The sequence below is a fragment of the Bicyclus anynana genome, chromosome 20 (genome assembly GCF_947172395.1).
Source record: "Bicyclus anynana chromosome 20, ilBicAnyn1.1, whole genome shotgun sequence".
NCBI lineage: Eukaryota > Metazoa > Arthropoda > Insecta > Lepidoptera > Nymphalidae > Bicyclus > Bicyclus anynana.
The window spans coordinates 10,451,749-10,474,077 of record NC_069102.1 but is presented as its reverse complement, the minus strand read 5'-3'; the positions used below and the strand labels follow the sequence as shown (position 1 = coordinate 10,474,077).

The window sequence follows — 22,329 nt, the reverse complement described above, 5'->3', positions numbered from 1 at the left end:
GTCACCTTCATCACAAATCTTTATTAATGAGCTGAGTTCAATCATTTGCCTGTCACTAGTAGCTCCACCATACCCATCTGAACAATAAACTAGAAGGCCACCTGGTGTTGATCCAATTAAAAATTTCAAAGTGTTTGTGTTTTTATATGCACTGTATGTGGCTTTCTGTGATATAGGATTACTTGGCTTTGCAATAGGAACCTCTGTTGCATCAATAATTACCCTTGTTTTGCTACTTTCATTTTTAAAAATCTGAGGCATATGATAATCCTCTAAATCACGTTGCGGCCAAATATCAATCATTGACCACATATCATATATAAAATTAACCCATGTAACTATTATATTAGATACTACTGTTTTGCTCACATTAAACATTTTAGCAAGCTCAAAATCAGGTTTATTGCGTCTGAGCTTTATTAACAATATTAAAAACTGTTCCTCCACTGAAAGCCCTATGACTTTGCTCCAATGATAATTCAAATTATTCGCCATTGGTAAAAGAGTACTCAGAACTAGTTGAAATTTAGAATATGATTCTAAGCCAGTATAAAACATGACTGCCTCATCATCAGTTAACAATAATTCGGTAGAAAATATTTTAAGGATCGCACTTGTTTGTACTCCAACTGTTGCCTGTTGTATTGGGGTTTCACGTATGGATTCCTCTGTTACTTCCGTCTCTATGTATACTTCATTGGCAATATTGAGAATGCTGATGTCATTTTCTTGGGTAAGATTACCACTATTTTCAGAGTGTCTCAAGACCTCAAATTTAAATGGTTGAACAGTATCGGTCTGTTGAAAAAGTGATTTTCTAGAGTTACGAGCTAACAACCTTTCCTCTCGACATTTAGCTGCTTCAGATAGACTTTTTGTTGTCCAAGGAAACAGATGGAACAGCAGTTTTTTTCAAATACCGATGCAGATGTACAGTACCCACAATCAAGCAAATCGTGTTTAAAATTACTGAGTTGACATGGATTTTAGGACTGTATTTAAATATTATATCAAGATATACCTGTATAATTACTAATATTTTGATAATCCGTTTCTAGGAAATGAAGTCTACATAACCTAGAATTATTTTCAGGCTTAAAGTTAGGTCGCCTTATGGCTTTTAACCACTTTTTTCTAATTTCTACACCTGCAGGAAATTGGTGGGCGCCGATTTCTTTACATTGGGGCACTTCACATATCTTTGGCATCTTGAAAATAAATATTTTACCAATTATTCTTCACAAAGTATTATTGTTTCGGTGAAAGCTATGCTAGCGCCAATTTGACAGTTGCCAACCCCATTATAAAGTCTTAAACTGGAATGGACCGTGCTGGAATCGAACATAGGACCTGCCTATTAAGAATCACAAAACTACCAACTGTGCCAGAGAGGTCGCCAAAATCGGCGGTTTTATCGCATGCTGGGAAACTCCGTTAATTAACGCGCTTGGGCCTAGTTCAGACTAATTTAGTGTTTTAGTCGAGTACGAACATTTTTTGGATTTACCGCTCAAAAATTGCTCGTACTCGACTAAAATACCAAATTAGTCTGTACAACCTTTAAGGCCTAGTTCGGACTACTTTATTATTTCATTTATAAATATTTTGTGGGTCTGGGTTAGTCTAAGGGCTGCGTACAACATATTTTTTGTCTGTAAAGTCAGATCCACTGTCAGCCCGTCAAATCTATTCGAATCGAATCTGTGAAACTAAATTGAATTGAATATTTTGTTGTGAGCTGTCAAAAACATTGACGTGTCTGTGGTCAAAAAGATGATACGGAATACAACAGCTGTTATTGTATTTCCTAATCGCTGAATACGTGGTATTCTTGCAAGTTTCAGTATAACAAAGGTAGCATCATACTATTTTATACCAACATTTTAGTTATTAATAGTTTTAGGATTAACAAAAATGAAACAAAGGTAAGATTCAAATAGGACACGTAGTTGTTTATTCAATTGTGTTTACTTGTTGTTTATTAGGGATGTTGTTGTCCAGGACGCGGGTTTCACACAGTGGAGATGATTTGACAAGCAATATGAACGGCTCTAGCGATGAGAGAGATGCTCACAGTGAAATACAATTGTATAGGATAAAACCAGTGGACCATTTCATCGAGGCTCAAGTTCAAGAAGGAGACACGTTACAAGCTATTGCACTTCGGTTTCATTGTTCTGTGAGTGTTTATTTATATTGCATGCATACCTTGCTAGCGCACATACACATCTTACTAGCAGAACAAGGGCACTTTATTAGAACTGGAACTAGGGCTGCTTGTTATATCAAAATTGATGAAAAGTTATAATAGTTTTATTATTTGTTTAGAAATCTGAAATGGCGTAACTTTACAATCTGAGGTCCGTATTAATTTATTGGGTATGGATGGGGCCCTATTAAAATCTTGACATATTTTTTTAATGTTAGATTACTTCCAAGCTCAGAGGCTTGTATTGAGGGCCCAAGGCATTTTGAAAGCCCTTACACTCTAGATGATAAGCCCACTAGTAAAGTGACCTTGTATACTGGGCTGCCTCAACCACAACCAGTGAGTGCAACAACCAGGCAAACTGAATAACCCATTTATATGATCAGTAGGTTGTGGCTACCTAGGTCACTAGATGCCTATTATAACTAATGATGCCATTTTTATAATGATGTTGTGGAGCATGTATGTCAGTATAATTATGTTGCTGTCATGATGAATGTCACAAGCAACATCAACACCATGGGCATTTGATTTGATGCCCAAAGCCCAATGTTGTAACCAACAACCATGTTGTTGCCAACTGCACAACAACAACTGCACAACATCAATGTGTGTCAGTTACAAAATAATGACATTGCCCATCTCTAATTATAACAGTTATTATGTTAAGAGATATCCAATGGGTTTTATCAGGGTATTAATGTGTACTTAAATTATCTTATCAAATTAATAAAATTTCAAATTAATTTTGGTATTTCAATGTTTAAAACATATGTAAAACTAATTGAATTCTAATTGTTAACATATTCAATATTACATTAGATTTCAGAATTGAAGAGGATCAACCATATACATAAGGACAATGAAATATTTGCAAGACGGACAATCAAAGTGCCAGTTACACCATACTCTGTGCTCACTGAAATAATTCCCACATCACGACCCGCAGAACCTGTACCTTCCACAAGTCAGACCTCGACTAGCTTAAATTTAGAAAATATCCTCCAAAACCCAGTCCAAAACAGATTACCTCAGACTAAAACTGTAAATTCAAATAGTTCCAATGAGGGAGATTGTGCAATTGACTGCAATGCTGTGGTTTTGAACAGCACACTAGCGCCATCTGTTATTCCTTATACAGATACTGATCAAATTGAAGCAGCATCTGAAGACACACAATTACTACCCAACAAAGTGAAAGAGCCAGTTGAAGCAGTTGTGGTGAAACAGTTGACCTCACAAGGTGCCGACTTTGGACTTAAGTGGTTCCATCTATTGGGAGTTGTGCTTATTCTAGGAGTTTTCGTGCCTATCATATACATTGTATTCTTCTTAGACAAACACGAACACTCAGACGTACCACCGCTGCGATAAACTTAATGTGGGTGGGATCAAAAAGCTTTAAGTTGCGATGATATTTTGAGAGATTTTTATGATTATGTATTATATATTTTATTGAAATTAAAAGGATGTTGTGATTCTTGTTGTAAGCGTACAAGACTGTGTTATCTTATTTCTTATCCTACATGAAACAATGTCTATGTATGACTCCATGTGGAAAGAAGTTATCTTCAGTTAACTTTTCCATGTTCACTTCAGTCAGTTCATAAAGCAAAGGTTTTGCTCTAGTTGCATAAATAAACCAAGTCATACGTAATTCCAAAACAGTAGTAGATAGTTTCTTGAGAGTACTTTGATAACAGTTCAGGTTCTCTTTGGAGCATTCATTTACTACATGATGGACTTGGGACCCATGGTGAATCCATGGATGGCCAAGATTATTGTCTCAGTCTGTTGTATATTTAGTGGAACTGGTAAAGAAAGAAAGAAAGAAAGATCTTTATTTTTAAGTAATGCCACATATCACATTAAATCTAAATTATAACATTATGGCTTAACGTCCACTCAAACAGTGGAGCACTAAAGAATGCCCTGTAATATGTGGCACAACCTAGAAAAAGGCCCCAACTCAGCATTTTGCCGCATACTTTCAATAAAAAAAAGTATGCAGCACTGATTTTCAGTTAGGACCCAGTTCACACTTGGTTCACAGTGGTACACTTGTTTGAAATAACAAAATTATCTCAAGTGCATGCTGCAGAGTAGGTACTGCTACCATGTTTTATTTAGTCATCCTTCAACCAAAGCATATAGATGTTAAGCATTAGCCTTCAAATAAAAACAGTACTGTTCCATGAACCACCATTACTTTGTGGCAAAACTTAAAATGGCGGTAGTACCTAGTTATGGCTTCTTTAAAATGACTAAGGTTTGGTTATGGCTACCACATCCTTAAGACTATAAATTTTGCTGGTGCCACCAAGCGGAGGATAGGAATAGTATCTTAACTATCTTAAATTAGAATCTATTTGCAGAAGCCTCAATATACTTTTTTTATTACCAAATCCATAGCTAAACAGGTCGTTACGTATATATATCTGATTATAAATAAGAGATCTTATGGCATTAGACTTCATGATAATATCCTGAATTCTAATGTACATAATGTAATTATACAATATATGAGTTCCTAATGGGTAGATAACAATCTATATAGGTATGTAAATTGTAACTTTCTTTATAATCGTCTTGGTCTTACTTCTCTTGTGTAAATGTATACTTACTAAATATTATGAAACAGAAGTTAGTTTGTTTGCATGAACGCGCTAATCTCAGGAACTACTTGACCGATTTGAAAAATTCTTTCAGTGTTAGATAGCTCATTTATCGAGCAGGCTATAGGCAATATAATTATTATTATTCCCCTATTCCCACGGGAATGGGAACCAATTATTTGTGATCACAGATATTAGCAAACAGGGATTAACCTAAAAATAATACAAAGCGTTCACAAAATAAACCTTTTATTCCTATTCTTTATTTACTTATAAATACAATATCGATGTAACAAATCAGTAAATTAAAATTTAAATCATTGCCCTTTAAAACACAATCTTAGTTTACCTTTTCAATATTAATAGTTAATTAATGATAAATGCAATATTTCTCTTAAATTTCATTAATTTTAATACATGGTTATAAGGAAAACCCGTAAATCAATGTTTTTTCATTTCAAACTCCATACAAAACAATATGAGCCTCAAGAAAATAGTTTATCTGATGTATGTATGTTCGTGAGTGGTAACTTATCAACTAAACTTATGTAATTAACCTTCAAAATCAAAAGTTTCCACGGCCGAGGTTCGGGTTGCTTTCGTGTACACTGAAAAGTAAGAATATACAAGTTAATTTTTGTTATAAGTTCATCATAGTCTAAGATCTTTAAAGACGACCTTCACCCATCTGTTTAATATATGAAAGCATTTTTTATCCAAATAGGTTGCTAAAGTATATATTACTAGTAGGTTGCCTACTCCTGACCAAACTATTATTTAACATTGTTAAACATCATTAATGATAGTTTGGCAATGAGTTATTTAGGCAACTTAATCGCAACATATTTTTATATAAAAAACTTTTCATCCAACTTTAACAGATGGGTGAAGGTCGTATGCAATACAGATCTTTTACTACGTATTATGCATAGGAAAGGAAATAGAACAAGATTTCAATAATAATATAATCTGTGCAAACACCCTATTACCCATATTAAACATGACCAAAGGGGAATTCCCATTGTATACAAGGGAAAGAAACAAGAAAATTCGAATGCACTACGCGCCTGCTTAAAGTCATACCACATTTTATGAAAACAGTATGTTTGTCAGTCTACCCTCCTTAGTCTTAGTTTGGTAAGTAAGAATGGTACCTTATTATGGATTAAAGATTTTCTATATTTCCTGTAGTGCTAACATGCGACCAAGTGAAGTGAAATAGACAAAATATCGCCCAATGGCAGGCGAAATTGTCATATCATTCGTCTCAGCTTTCATAATATGCAGTATGTGTGTTATATTAATTCAATTTGTTTGTTTGTTTATTATTTGTATACATATAACAAACATAAACGAATTAAATATAAGAAAGGACATAATATAGTGACGCTTCCAACTACTTTGTATTTTACCATCTTCCTATATTTATCCTTTTTTACTACGAGTTTTTACCTAAGTATTATGTGTACTTAACAATTAATTATAATATATAAGTTTACATCAATATTATGTGAAGTCCAAGTTAATTGTTGTTATTGACAATTAAATACACATATGGTTAGCACCAACATATATTCAATAACACATGTAGGTAGCAATGTAACAATAATGTTGGATTTTTCACATTCAAAGATGCGAATAATCATCCCAATAAATCGCGAAAGTTTCAAGATGAAAATTTGCATGCCCACTTTAAGTTCTGTTTTATGATTATTTTATATTCAAATAGAAGCAAATGAGAAAATATAAATTTCACATAGCTTTTACTTGTCAAATACATTTGCATTGATCCTTGCGAATGCAGAAACAAACAGTGTAAATCCAGAAAATATGCCATTATTTGTTACATCGCTAATATTATTAAACATGACAACCTCTGTTAGTAGAAGCCAGTGTACGTAGACAGAAAAGTAAATAGACAGATAAAATGAAGAATTTATATGTGGACTGTAATAAACTATTAATGGATATGGAGCTTAGACCCATCACGCTGCTCCGAGGAACACGTCAACCACGAACTTAAAGCCTCAACATGTTACAAATCACTAGTAGAGTTAGCTTTAAATAAATTAGTGAAAAAATGGTTCAGACTACTTTGAGATTTATTTAGTTTTATTTATATTTACTTTATTGCACAAAAGTAAAACAACAACAAAGAAAACAGAAAAAACATAGAAAACAAGTATGTGCAAAGACGGTCTTATTGCTTACAGCAATATCTGCCAGACACCCTTTGGATAAAGGAATTAATGTAATTAAATGCGGGATAGCGTACAAAAAAAAATCAACATAGAATACAAAATAACAATACATACAAAAAAAAGATGTTAAAGTCGTATATATTTTATTCACTACAGCACGTAATTCAGTTGTCTATTACTTCTCAGTCTACGCCCGTATACAAATCCTTAGTGATATCAAAAAAAAGTGAAAATTAAAATCACAAATGAAACAAGTTGAAAGCAGCTTTCGATGGGACGGCGTTCGCAGCGAAGAGTGCACCGTCGCTTTGTAGGGAGATTAGTGATTCTTTGTTAATGTAAATAAAACAACAAAATCACTAGTCTTCCATACAACGCGCGGCTTAGCCCGTCAGTACACGCAGACCGTTAGTGGTGGAGACACCTAAAATTGTTAATCACAACAGACAGACAAAAGTTGGTTAGACACAAACATTTATAATTAGTTTACCCATCTTCTAGTAGGGGAGCCAAAGAGGGGAATTTTGCAGTTACTCGAACACAGCAGATGGACATAAGGGAGTATACCTTGCACATTGTTCAGTACCTCCACCAAGTATGAGCCCTTAATATTGGAGAATGCGATTAGGGCAAACAAAAAAAATCTAACTTCTGAAATTGGTTGCATTTCGAAATCTGACGATTTGAGCGTAACATAATGGCATGGGAGGGTTCCAAAGTTACAAAATAGAACTCTTATATTTCTGATATCGAGCCACCATTGCGGTAATTTGTTTACTTATTATGAATGAAATAATCTCCTGAATGTAATCGCTCATGTTTTCTGATGATTTCAGTAAGCCAATGTAATAAAAATTGTCTTTAAAGTCTGTAGTTTTTTTCCCCACCGCTGAAAGCGAAAAAATTATATAACCATTTATTCTTTCTATCATCTAATTTACCAAATCTAATCGATTCCAATGACGTTGTTGTAACTGCAAATTTAGCATCCCGGGCTCACCTACCATTTAGGTTATTAACTAAATTTTAATTACCTAAATAAAGTATTGTAAAGTTGAAGAAACGTGAGGAATTTTTGAAAAGAAACCGAGTTTTAATTGAATTTTACGCCGCGTTAAAAAATAGGCGCATGATGAAGAATCTTGAATTTATACAAAACTATTTTAGGGCGTAGCCGATAAATTAACGTCAATTGAGGCCAATTATTTTATTTATTTGTACCATTTTGAATTCAAGTTTGATTTCTTCAACTTTGTAAGCTATAATGAGGTTTTTTATTTAATATTATATAGTTTGTCTACATATGTACTTATCAATAATACGTTTTAACAAATCTAAATCTGGGTATTTACTTATAAACATATACTAGATTACATGAGGTGGTGGTACTAATCCCGAAATACAAAGAAATAAATGTAGATTTCAAAAAGTTTACCATAGATTAACTAAAAAGGCCCAACTTTAAAAAAATATGTACCCAAGTCTACTGAAACACAATATTTTTTTTACCTTCAAAGTGAATATCGGAGAATCTCGGACTTATACTATTTATGTGTAAGTTTAGTTTTATTTGGGGCCAAGTCGGGGAACTCTTCAAACATTCTATTGCAAAACAATATTGTGTTAGTAATGACGTCATCATGATGGATTATTACACAGACAAAAATAATTATTTCATACAAAACTGCTCTGATATGCTTAACTAAAGTATAGAGTAATTATAGAAATAAGATACGGGTTCAGTTCAGGCTTTGCATGTTTCACCGACATATTGTCGACCAATAGTGGCAGAGTTGAAACATCTCTCTCGCTCTCTCTTTCGCTATTTGTCTTTCTCTGGTCTCGACATATGTCGTGATACGCATCTAAGGCTACTAACGAGTATTTATAAGCCTACTAACGAGCGCCTCCTTTATACTAAAGCCATACACGAGGAATACTGTTTAACAACAAACAAATTAAAAATGAGGGTAAAAATCAATAAAATAATGAAAATAAATTTGATTATTAAGCTTAAAAGAATTAGATATAATATATATATTTTGAATAATATTTTATAAAACAACAATACATAATTAAAAAAAAAAAAGTAATGAAATGACATGCGTTTTCTACCCTCATTTCTAATTTGTTTGTTATTAAACAGTACTCCTCGAGTATGGCTTTAGTATACATTTACACACTCAAGTAAAAGTTTGCACAACATCCACACTATTAGTTATAAACTTATCAAAGCAGCATACTTATTTAGAATAAGCATTCGCAGATGCACCCTCTATAAATGAAACATGCTAATTCATTGCAAGCGACATAGCTCAAGAATTGATGTAGATCCTCAGACCAATTATAGAAGGACCTGTATCGCACTCATAGTCACTAACAAAGTTGTCTGTCATTTTCTGAGGAAAACGAGCTTAGATTTTTTATATATCTTATACTAAACTAGAAGTTTTTGTCCGTTTTTTACACAATTCAATTACACAAAAAGGTATTTTTACGGAGCTCTTTAACCGAAGAACACGATTACAACTATTTAACATCGATTCTATAGAGATAGTTTTTATAATCGCATTAGATCGTTGATCATATACTTGGACAGAAAAGTAACGTCTAGCGAGGCAGGTCCTATAGCAATAATTGGTCCGAGTGTAGATCTAAGACGTTCTTCTAAATCCTAATATTCTGGTATAATATTGTAATGAATGTAATGTTTCAATAATATTAACTTACAATCGTTTTTGAATGAATGGCGCAGTTTATAAAATGGTTAGGTTATGTATTTAGTAGCTAATCAAACCAATTTGCTGAAACCATCTATAGTTTACAATACTATTGTATATATTGAAATCTAATAATTATCATATTATGTAGAAATCCGTCAAATGCAGGCAGAACGAGATAAATTTGTCAAAAGAAAAACGTTGCTCGGAATGCTCGACAGAAGTGGTAACTTAAAAACTGCCGGCGTATGCGTGAGGGAAGAGAAAGACAGACAGAACGGTGCCGTAACGCGTTACGTTACAAGGCGGTTAACTATAACTTCAAAAAATTCAAGCGACTTTATAACTATATAATATGTTAAGAAAAACATGTCTTTTTCAGCATGTATTATGTCATGTCATTATAACCATTGAGTTCATCATAACATGGTGCCGCGTTGCATGAACCAGCTCATGACTAAGGATCCCGTTTAGGTTCCAAACTAGTCAGGCAACTTCCGACGTTGCATCACGAGTTTAAATTATAACTTGGCAAATTCGTTCGTAACACTCCCCATTGGTCAGCGGGGGCTGGCAGGGGGGTAACGATGCCCCGCGCGCACGACTTCATACCCGCGCAGTACTCCCCTCCCGTCGCCCGCATATCATTATATCATATCATAACCCTTGAGTAAACCCACCTCTGCTGATACTGCGCCTTTTGTATGCGCTGTGGGGTTTCGGTGATAGACCCCACCCATCTATAAACGGGATTATTAGAATTAGCTCATGACTAAGGACCCCATATAGGTTCCAAACTAGTCAGGCATACACCGTGACGGTGAAGGACCTTCACTCCCCACCCCCCTATAAACGTTTGGATAGTGTCGCGTTGCAAGAACTAGCTCATGACTAAGGACCCCACCTCTGCTGCAGGAGATACTGCGCCTTCTGTATGCGCTGCGGGGTGCCGGTGATGGTGATGATGCGGTCGCTGGCGCCGGGCAGCGGCTCCGCGATCTCTATGCCGGCGCCAGACTCCGCGCGGATCTTGCGGATGCGAGTGCCAGACTTGCCGATTATCGCGCCCGCCAACTACAAAAATAAATAATCTTTTTCTAAAAAAAGTTAATTAAATAAAATGATTTTATCGCAAATCGCAAATATACAATAAGGGAGTCACCAAAAACCCATTTAATAATTTTTCGGTAGCTGGATAACTTTTTCGACTTACTAAGGATTTCGACTTTTGTATATATCATCATCATCATCATCATCATCATCATCATCATCATCATCATTATCACATAAGTCAATAGAGGTTGGAAAATCAAACATTGCCTATAATAATAAATGTCGGATCTGCTAGTTATTATTTATAAATTCTTTCTCTTTTTATAAGTTCTTTACAAATAATGTAGCTATCTATTGGTAAAATTTTCAAAACCAGTTCAGTCCAGAAATTTCTCACTACAACCACACAAACTTTACCTCTTTACAATATTAGTACATATAGATATATATTTATATATATGAAACATGATAGCCCAGTGGGCTCAGTGCCCTCAGACCTCTGCCTTCAATTCGGAGGGTGTGGGTTCTAATCCAGTCCGGGGCATGCACCTCCAGCCTTTCAGATATGTGCATTTTAAGAAATCAAATATCACTTAATGTCTCAAACAGTTAAGGAATAACATTGTGAGGAAACCTGCATACCTGAGAATTTTCATAATTTTCTATGTCTGTGAAGTCTGCGCCAATCCACATTGGGCCAGCGTGATGGACTAAGGCCTAATCCCTCATTCTCAGAGGAGACTCGTGCTCAAAAGTGACCCGTATATGGGTTGTTAATGATGATAGATTAAGCCTCAATAGCTCAACGGTAAGAGCGGTTGGATTCATCACCGAGGGGTGGTGGTTCAATCCTCACCCCGTTGGTCTATTGTCATATCCACTCCTAGCGCAGTCTTTCCCGACTAGTTGTAGGGGAATGGGAATATTGGTCATATTATAAATAATTTTTTAATTAATAATTTGACGGCCTCCGTGGCGCAGTGGTTTGCGCGGTGGATTTACAAGACGGAGGTCCTGGGTTCGATCCCCGGCTGGGCAGATTGAGATTTTCTTAATTTGTTCAAGTCTGGCTGGTGGGAGGATTCGGCCGTGGCTAGTTACCACCCTACCCTCAAAGACGTACCGCCAAGCGATTTAGCGTTCCGGTACGATGCCGTGTAGAAACCGAAAGTGGTGTGGATTTTCATCCTCCTCCTAAAAAGTTAGCCTGCTTCTATCTTAGACTGGATCATCACTTACCATCAGGTTAGATTGTAGTCAAGGGCTAACTTGTAAAGAATAAAAAAAAAACAAATATCGCAAATATTCTTTTTAACTTCACTCACATCTTTAGGTATGGTAACTTGTGTGCTAGTCTCCTGCTGGTTGCCGCCGCCGTTGCCGTTGAAGTTGCCGCCCCCCGATCGGCCCCCAAAGTTGCCCCCACCGAAGTTGTTGCCGCCGAACCCTCCGCGCGGGGGGCCGTTGAAGTTGTTACGGGGCCCGGGGCCTGAGAAGTCGTTGAAGGCTCTGGGAGGTGGGCCCCCTAACAACAAAGAATGTTTATCAATATATACAAATTAAATTAAAATGCCTGTTTTTAACAATAACGGGATTTTTTTTGGTTTATCTGTTTGTTTATCCATGCTAATTTTTGCAACACATGAACCTATTTTAATGGGAGTTTTAAAATATAGTGGAGGTTATTGAGAAACATATTTGACTATTTTTATCCAGGAGAAATCTATGGTGTGCGTTAGTAAGCTATATGTAACGACGTTGTATATATGAATGATTTATACCTGTTACCTAACTTTGTACATTTACACATTGTTGAATTACTAGTAGGTCAAGTATGCGTCAACTATATAGATGAGGTACTTTGCGAAGAGAAAAAGTCATTGTCGACCAATAGCAAGTCTTGAGTTAAAAATATCGACTTCTCTATCGTCCCAACGCAATGAAAGAGTGCTATATTTAATAGAGAGAGATACATTAAAAATAGTTTGATGATGACAATGATTAAGTTACTTCATTACCTGGTCCACTGCGGCCCATGGGTGGGCCTCCTCTCGGCGGAGGGGGTCCTCTTCCTCCGGGCCCCATGGGCGGGGGTCCACGCGGCGGGCCGCGTGGCGGTCCGCCACGAGGTCCGCTGCGAGGCGCCTGGCCGCTACCGAAGCCACCATACTCGTCTGCGTAGTAATCATCGTAGTTGTGCGGGTCGTAGTTCTGGATGGCCCCTTTAATCGGCACCTGGAATATGTATTTAATTGATTATATTATAAAGTAACAAAAAAACAGCCGAACATAACACTTTCCGTTTTGGATGTCGGTTAACAATAAAAGCAATTTTAATTATGAAAAACTACCATCGAAATGATCTTTTTTTGTTTTATTTATTAATATGTATGGCATATTATGTGATGATAACTTTTTATGAGGGTGATATTTTTAGGTTTCCGTGGAACGTTTATACAGACAGCCTAGCAAACATACATGGGTTTGGGTGTTACAAATATTCATCAAAGTATTGTATTTACATTGTCCTGAGCATTTTAAAGTGTTGGTTGATAATTAACAATGAAATCATAATTTTGACAACTATTAGATAGTGATCGTAAAAGAGTCAGCCTAAGCTTATCAACCCACATTGATTGGAATAGCGTGGTGGCTATACTCCATATATCTTTTATTTCTATAAGGAGCCGAAGTGCATAACATAACCAATATATTTTTAACTAAACAGTAAAATCTTTTTAGTTTTCACACAAAGTAATCCAAACAATTCCGACTATCCATGTACCACACGCCTTTATCTATCCTTGCATTTTAAAATTTTAAAATTAGGCTACGTCATAATTGTAAGGATGCGTATAAGGGACACATTTTAAGATCTATTTACAAAAGAAATATAATCCGTAAATATTAATTTTAGAACATGTATTTTGAACATTTTAAATTTAATTTTCCGTAAAGAGTTGTGGAAAATACACCCCAGCACCCTGTATAATTACATCTTTGGACACGCAAAAACGTTTTACAAGAGTTGAATAACAACAATTTAAATAAATAATCGAGTAAGTACCTAACACTGCGCATCTGCCGGCGAATATTAAAAATAGTGAGATGCAAAACAGAAACTTGCATGTGGGTTTTTCGAACACGCAAAAAGAGGTTGAAATTCCGAAGGGGATAAACTTATATGACAGCTGACGCGAACACCTGTCGCTAGCGCTCGTCGACTCGATCGCTACTATCGTAACCGTGAAACATATTGATGGACACTCCCATGATATGCGGGCGACGGGGGAAAGTATTGGTGTGAAGTCGAGCGCGCGGGGGACAGAGGGAAGCATAAGAGCAACGAATAAAGTCCATATCCATTCTCCTATAAAGAATAGCCCTCCTATAATGAAGTGACATCACTAGAAAAAATCCAAATCAAAAATAGTTTATTTCAAGTACAGGCATACTTTTGAAACATCAAGTTTGACTACTTGTAAAGTCTATACCACCGGTTCGGAAGGTAGGTCCTGGAAATAAGCTCAGGCCCCCTCCTTTTAGGAGTGGGTTGGTTTTACACTTGGACCCTACTCCAATAATGCAGGGTGATCGACTTGGCTTGACTTTCACTTTGAAACATGTTAGTGATAAAGACCGAGATCGACTCGAATCGTTTTTTTTTTTTAAGTTTTTTTTTTTAATAAGCAAGCTCTTAGCTGCAATCACGCCTGATGGTAAGCGATGATGCAGCCTATGGTGGAACGCGCTTCTAGAAGATGCCTATTCACTCTTGACTTAAAAATACTCATATTATAGGTGGTGGGGAAAACTGAAGCTGGGAGAGCATTCCAAATCTTAGCAGTGCGTATAAGGAAAAAAGAACTAAACAGCTTAGTACGCGTCCGAGAAACTCAATCTCATAACCCAACCCAGGACTCGAACCCGAAGCTAATGAAGCGATCTCATTATACTAACCACGAAGTATATATGCTATTAAACTCATAATAATTCGACAGCTGACGGTAGCACCTGTCCGCTAACGTTGACTGCCGCATAAACGCAACCTATGGTATCTCGATGTATAATTAAAAACTACAGGTGCATATTACACATCTTTTTAATGGATATGGTCTCGCGTTTAACTTGTTGGTTAGTTTCGTTTGAACGTGGTATAAAATAAGGCACACATATTCACTCTTGTTTTGATTAAACACAAAGAAACTAAAAACATCGAAATTGGACCAGATTCATAGGAGTTGAATACCTTCTGAAGTTGGTCAATAACACTAAGAAAGTGCAAATACCCTACAAGATTCATTATTTTCTGAAATTCACAAAGCATATTTTTACACGTACCAACAAGGAATCGTACAATTTTAACTTAATAGAGCAAAACACATTGCTTTTATATATCTAACAGTTTTTTAGACGAATTATAGACAGGATTCATAGACAAAAATGACACCATTGTTTGCGACCTTGGGGTTGGCAATAAGGGTGTGACAAGACTACCGGAGTTACTTATTACGAACTAGTTATACGAATATAGCTTAGAAATTAGGGTGTTGATGATGGTGACGATGATGATGATGATGAAGATGACGATGACGACACTGGTAATGGTGATGGTGACGATGACGATGATGATGATAACGATGACGACAATGGTGATGATGATGGTGATGATGATGACGATGACGATAACGATAACGATGACAATGAAGATGATGATGGTGATGATAATGACGATGACGATGAATATGAAGTTGATGATGATGATGATGATGATGATGATGATGATGATGATGATGATGATGATGATGATGATGACGATGGTGATGAGTTACCTGTCGGATGAGGTTAAGCACTTCCCGTACGCCGGCCGCGACGCAGTCCGCCTTGCCCACCAGCTGCACCACGCGCTCCAGACTCTGCGGCGCCGGGTTCGAGAAGATCTTCAGTCGGGCGCCGGTTTTCTGTGTGACAACAGAACATAGGTTCAACAAACCAGTCGAAAGTTTTCGAGCTATCCACAGAATTCGGTCAGTTTCAGCTGTATAAGCAAAAATTGCATATAATGGTGTAACTTTCTAAATTGAAGTAATATTAAAAAGTAATGGGTAATAACGGGATGATTTTAAAGATATTATCACGGATGAATTCGCTGACATCCACTGCTCTGTATACTTAGTTATATAAATACACAAGTCGGGTTAATTACATAATTTATAACTCCAGAACGGTTATATGGATCTGGGAAAAATATTTAGTTAGAAATAATCGTATGTGTATAAATAAGCTACTACGGGATAAGCCCGATATTTCCATAAAACAGAACCTGCGCAGGTGAAACCATCGGACACAGCTAGTTATTTGTAACTTTTAGTTTTCTATTGTTTTAGTAAATAACTTATTTTTTAAGTAATTTAAAAATTGCCATTTTGTCCATACGATCTCTTTGATCTATCTATTATGATTTAAGTAATTTAGCTATCCATTCATTTAAACATACTGAAAGATAATGCACCATCAAAAGAGTCAAATTCCACTCCAAAATATTTTAAACTTTTTTATTTATATTTAGCACTCAATCTTTGTAACTTTAGTTCAGCCCTCTTTAAAATCAATAGCTTCGTTTTGTTAAAGAGGAAAATATTTTTTGATTCTTAACTTATTTTCTACAGTGATTTAGTCTTTTTTTATATGACTGTCTGTAATAATACTGTAACTAATGAAAATCTTTGTTTGTTTGTTTGTTAACTCTTTCACGTTTCAACTTCAACAGTAGCGCTTCTCTGTAATGATATTTTTTATAACTCGACAGTGCGAGTTTCGAATTCATCGCTATCTCTGTCTATCGTGTAGAGAGATATAGACAAATTCGATATTCACACTGTCGAGTTATAAACCATTGTTACAGAATATTATTCCAGTCATCGAGATGTTATTAAAAATTGAGATATAGAAATGTTCACTTAAAAGCTGTCCACATTTTGTGTTTTGGCAAATATCAAATATCCAATCCTTCCAAATCCAAATAAATATAATCTGTTCTGTATCAAGCCCGATCGGCATGCAATATATATATTTTTTTCTGTTTTAGGATAGTTAAAGAAAATTAAAAGTTCATAATTAAAGCTTCAAATTCATAATTAATTCACAGCAGAATCAACCTTAGGAGGGCTAACATGTTTTGCAATGCGATTACTTGAAAAGTCAACAAAAGTTGCTTTTGGCACTCATTTAGTGAGGACGTTTTATGGTCGCTGATTATGAGTTAATTTTTTTATAACAGATTCCAATGGCTCCAGATCGGTATACCACATATTGTCAGATGTACAAAAAAATATCAGGTAGGTTACCATAATCCAGGAAAAATGTTCTGTTTTAAATTTAAAAATAGAAAACAACGTTTGCAGGTGAATGAGTAACTTAGTCGTCAATTAGACGTAATTATGATGGTAAGTAAGCAGATTTAAATAATATAGTCCAAAAAGAATACTCCTAAAAGCATTTTTTTATGTTTGTGAAAATTCACATTAGAAAATGCTTGAAAAAGCTACTAAAAGTACAATTTGTACTTCTATGTTAATACAAAATTAAAGTAAGTAAAGGAAAAAATTATTGGTAATAGAAACTCAAAAGAGTTAAATTAATAAATTCAAATAGAATTAATCCGTTATTTTTATAGCAGAGAAAATATTTTTTAAGCCAATGATAACAATTACGCAAACAATTAAATAAACGCAAAAATATTTTACCTATAGATTTTTTTATAAAGGAGGACACTATTAGGTACTAAAATAAAAACTGTAATTAGATTGTCTCTAAACAAATAAAAATCCAATGCGCCAAAGGGTGTTGCCATCCAATTTATTACAAAGCAAAGACATCGTAAAAAACGGTCCTATATTGCGTCGGGTTTATTATAGGAAAACTTTATAGTGACTCATAAAATTTTACTGCAGGCAACACGGAAAGATTAGAAATATTAGTAGTGTTGATCGATTCCTAATTAACGAATGTATGACGTCATTAACTTGACTTTCACGCCACTACTATCCACATTTTGTACATACGAATACTAAAAGGATACCTTACCGATTTAACTGACTTATCAGCGTCCAATCTACACTAAGGCTAGCAAGCTTTTTGGATCGTAGTTTCCTTTTGTCGCTCAAAGAAAGAAACTAAGAAAATATTTTGGGATATTTTAACTTGGTTATTAGTGAAGAATTTTTTTTGTCTGTTCTTTCTGCTTTGAAGGGTCAGGATTTTCAACACGGGCCAAGTAACAAATCTGTAGGTTCATATTGTGTTATTAGGTTCCATTTCTTTATTCTAATTGAAAATTATAACCTACAGTTGAACGTCAACTACGGGCAGTACCTTTGTCATGTCTGTCTGTACGTCACTTACACTATTGTAAAGAAACAGTACAATATCAACTAACAATAGAATGGGATGAAGCGGACAGAAGGTATATCCAAAAGTTACAATCTAAATTATATCTATTTTATACGCTCTATCAAGCGTGATTTTGGTTTAGATCTAGCCTAGCTAGCATAAAAAAATATTTTCTAATACCACTTGAGCCAGAGAGTTGTCAGGTAAAAACAACAGTAAAATTTCATACGTCCTATATTACTGACGCAAAGAGAATTAGCATAGAACACGAGGAAACCTTTAGGGTTAATAAATGATTCACCAGTTGAAGAATGACGTAAAGGGCGGCTGAAACGTATTCAGCCTCCGAGTAGTCAATTTAAACGCGCATACACCGTAAGGGTAACCGGTTAATGCATAAATAATTATTAATCGGCGATACGAGAGGGCTTTTGTGTATCCGCCGTGCGGTGACGTTTGGGGGCGGCGGGCGCGCACGCGCGGCCGCATCGATCCGCGCACGTGGCGCGCCCAGACACGCACAAACAGCTCGGCCACTGACACCGAACACGGCACTCCAACAAAAAAAATTACGTTACGTAACGATTACTGTGCCAAATGCTCCAATTTATTTTAAAAAAAAAATCACAACCAACCTCATTATAGATAGGCGATTTAAAAAATTTCTACACAAGTCACTGTTCATGTTAAATGATTCCATGTAATAAAAGCACTCGCGGAAACCGACGGGTCGTGAGCTAGCGATCAAAGTATCGAAAGGTCGGTAGCGGACGACCGTCTCCGAAGACGGTCGCGGCTGGAATAACTTCGGGAGCACCGGCGGTGGCGAGTGGCGTGCAACACCTGAACCCCGCCCGCCCCGCGCCCTCCCCGCAGGCTGCACTTGTAGGGCTGCGCCACCCCGCGCGCCACGCCTACGCCAGCGCCACTGAACCGCCACACGGCAACTTCAGCCTTACCTTCCCTTAAAGCTACTTGTCAGTCAAACATATTGACGACAGAGCCGAGACGAACCATTAGCCGGCCTAGTCATTATTCTAGTCATTAATTGCTTCAAATCAGAAAATGGTAGTATAAAACTGCAAATATTACGAAAAATAGTTCTCAAAGCATAAAACTGTAGTCTTGATTAGACTAATTTCTCGAGGGTGAACAGAACAGTCACTGAGCCACACGGCAACTTCAGCCTTACCTTACCGTGGAGCTACTCGTAGTTGTCAGTCAAACTTATTGACGACAGAGCCGAAAAGAATCATTCGCCGGCCCATCAATTGATTCTTCTCATCAACTTGTAATCTAGCACAAATAGCTCTAAATCAAAAAATCTGTGCAACACCTTTTGGTAATACAAAACTGCAAATATTGCGAAAATTAGTTCTCAAAGCATAAAACTGTAACAAAGCATACTCGTAAATGTTGTCTTAGATTAGGCTGATTTCTCGAGGTTCACCCTGTCAGAGCCGAGACGAACCTTTCGCTGGCTCATCAACTTGTAATCTAGCACAAATTGCTTTAAACCAAAAAAACCTATGGAACGTCTTCAGTAATTCAAAACCGCAAATAATGCGAAAATTAGTTCTCAAAACAAACAACCGTAGTTGTCTTAGGTTAGGCTGACTTCTCGAGGGTTAAATGAACCGCCTATGTTAGTGGGTCGATAGTAGCTTCACCAGCAGCGGCGAAGCCTTACCGAGGCGGCTCGGTCGGAAACGGAAGCGGGCTCGCGTGCCCGAGCCTCTAATTGCCAGTGTCACCGCGACATCGCCTGTAATTACGGCGACATATGTGACCGGTTCAAATTACACCTTCACCGCTGACGGGAATTTTATTACAATTGTAATGGCCACCAAATGTGGCCATACGCTACGTGATGATTCTCAATTCTTGCGTCATTACGTACGAGTATTAAACGTTCTATCCGTGACATGCCTTGGTTTGCCTGAAATAAATCATGTGCACACCATTGGCAACTGTGGAATTATATCTTTAGAAATAGCACGTTATGAAGATGTAGACCGGCAATTAAGTATAAAGCTCAATTTTCCTGTACTTATTCAATGGTCGGAACAGGCTGAGAAATTTTTCTAAAATTCTTAGTTCTCTGACCAAATAGCCAGTCTGCCAATCTGTACATTGTATGTAACCTACTATTTTAAGTAAATAAAACAGAACTTGTTTGTATTACTCTGTGCAGTTCAATAAAACTGCATTTATTCATGCGTTTCCTACCAAGCTCGTATCTGGCATAACTGATTTCCTGAATGTCTTATTAGGTTGACCTATTTATGGCAACAAACAGTGATATTATTATACAAATAATAGACAAAAATATATTGTGAAATAAAAAAATCCTACCAGACGCCGCCGTCATTGAAATCCATATCCACACATGCTGTTATTACATACATTTTTACTCCGAAACAATATGTTCAACATTGCTACACAGTAAGAGTATTGACTCATCTAAAGATTCAAGACATCTAAATAATTTGTGTATTTTTTTCATTCTTTACAAGTTAGCCCTTGACCTCACCTGCTGGGAAGTGATGATGCAATCTTGCATGAAAGGGGGCTAACTTGTTAGGAGTAGGATGAAAATCCACCCCACTTTTGGTTCCACACGACATCGTAGCGGAACGCTAAAACGCTTGGCGGTACGTCTTTGCTGGTAGGTTCATCTTTGACAAATTCATTTCTCACAAAGATATTTCTCAAAAAGATTTTCTTTTTACGATCGCAAACGCTTCAAAAACTTGAAAAATGTATAGGAATGACATTTGCTATCGACAGGTAACGTGATCAAGATCTGTCATTCCCATACATTTTTCTAGTTTTCGAAGCGTTTGCGATCATAGAAAGAGAATCGTCGTGCCAGTTGGCTACAGGGGCGGACTAGACGCCCCCGTGTCGAGGTGATAATCGATGGATGTCCATTTAAGATCACGTTCTATCAACTAATAATAAAACAAAGAACTGAAACTGCCCTTAACAGTAGCACGCACGCCTGAAACAGTGAAGCTCTTTATGTTCACAAGCCGAACGCGTAAACAAAAACAATGGACGCAACGCGCTAGCGAGTGCTCTACAGTCTACACATCCTTTCATCAACTCCTGGCCCTTGTAATGTGTGGAAAGAGGAAGTGCTGTGGTTTGATTTAAAAAAAACTACCTTCCTCGCGTCACGTGCTCAGCCCCAGCGGACGAGCGATGAAACCCCACCGACACGTGTTCGAGCACCCTTTCATTAAATTACCCTAGTCGCCTACCTCGTCAGTTACTCCTCGATCAATTTAAGCTACGCAATACATTAAGGTGCTGATAGACTTGAGCATTCACTTGTAACAGAACATCGAACATTCGCCGTTTGTATATTTTACGAACTGAACAACGAGCCGAGCGAAGCATATTGCTACGAACATCTTGAGAATTCTATTCGATTCGATCAGGCAAATCTGCTCGCTTGATAGAATGTTCGCTAAATTCGTATTTTTCTGTGATGTGACATTCGCACGAATGCTCTTTACAAATCTATCAGCCCTTTTTATTAGACACACTGAAATCTGAATTAAAGGTTGCCAAGGAGAAGAACATTCATAAGAGTTATGCATTAAAATGATCTATCAGTCAGTCAATACATCTACTAGTCTACGCCCCGCAGTTTGACCCACGTAGATCCCGTTCAACTGAGAAAACGTTCGAATTTCAAAATCAGTTAAGTAGATCCAGGGATTGCCCACTAGAATACCAGAAACTTTACCTCTTTATGATATTAGGAACTACTGACTGACATAATTAGTAATTACTGACTGCTTCATCCAATCACAACCAGACTAGAAAGATGAACGGATTGTTATATTTTAATGAACGTATTGGTAGATTCAGGAAGAAGTTTCGGAAATTACAACTTTAAGGAAGGAGAAACTTTGTACAAAGTCTTTGTTTTTCAAGATAGAAACATGAACATTTGGATTTCAGCAACTGAAGATAAATATTAAATTAATTAGTGAAATTTTGTGTAGGAGTGTACACAAAACGCCTGTAGGTTTTCTACAGATCAGGCTTTTAAACTTGGCGTACATAAATTCCTTTTCTAATAGTGAAAACTGTATGAAAATTCTCATGGCAGTTTCTGAAACTAA

At 36.5% G+C, this 22,329-nt stretch overlaps 2 protein-coding genes across 7 annotated transcripts in view; one reads left to right on the top strand and one right to left on the bottom strand.

Annotated features, from left to right (window-relative positions):
• Positions 1-1,703: 1,703 nt before the first annotated feature.
• LOC112058024 (lysM and putative peptidoglycan-binding domain-containing protein 3) lies at positions 1,704-3,707 on the top strand. 4 transcript variants are annotated; one of them, XM_024098682.2, is made up of 3 exons: positions 1,704-1,854; positions 1,986-2,179; positions 3,032-3,707. In XM_024098682.2, exons 2-3 carry the CDS (start codon positions 1,988-1,990, stop codon positions 3,581-3,583), a joined length of 744 nt encoding a protein of 247 aa, XP_023954450.2. In that variant the 5' UTR covers positions 1,704-1,854; positions 1,986-1,987; the 3' UTR covers positions 3,584-3,707. The 4 variants fall into 4 exon arrangements, with proteins under 4 accessions (XP_023954450.2, XP_023954454.2, XP_023954451.2 ...); XM_024098686.2 differs by having other exon boundaries at positions 1,708-1,854; positions 2,002-2,179; XM_024098683.2 differs by having other exon boundaries at positions 1,746-1,925.
• A 1,349-nt stretch (positions 3,708-5,056) lies between these two features.
• Positions 5,057-22,329, bottom strand: part of LOC112058008 (heterogeneous nuclear ribonucleoprotein K) — a 59,067-nt gene continuing 41,794 nt past the window's right edge. For all 3 annotated transcript variants that reach the window (XM_024098653.2, XM_024098655.2, XM_024098654.2), the window contains exons 8-12: positions 15,631-15,759; positions 12,817-13,033; positions 12,124-12,323; positions 10,650-10,819; positions 5,057-5,432 (exon numbers count right to left, since the gene is read on the bottom strand). In XM_024098653.2, the coding sequence (XP_023954421.1) occupies positions 5,390-5,432; positions 10,650-10,819; positions 12,124-12,323; positions 12,817-13,033; positions 15,631-15,759 (759 nt within the window). In that variant the 3' untranslated portion in view covers positions 5,057-5,389. The remainder of the gene's footprint in view (positions 5,433-10,649; positions 10,820-12,123; positions 12,324-12,816; positions 13,034-15,630; positions 15,760-22,329) is intronic.

Excerpts from the sequence above, each read along its gene's own strand:
- LOC112058024 (XM_024098682.2), top strand. The coding sequence starts at position 1,988 with ATGTTGTTGTCCAGGACGCGGGTTTCACACAGTGGAGATGATTTGACA. Across the intron at positions 2,180-3,031 it reads CACTTCGGTTTCATTGTTCT|ATTTCAGAATTGAAGAGGAT; the intron begins GTGAGTGTTTAT and ends ATATTACATTAG.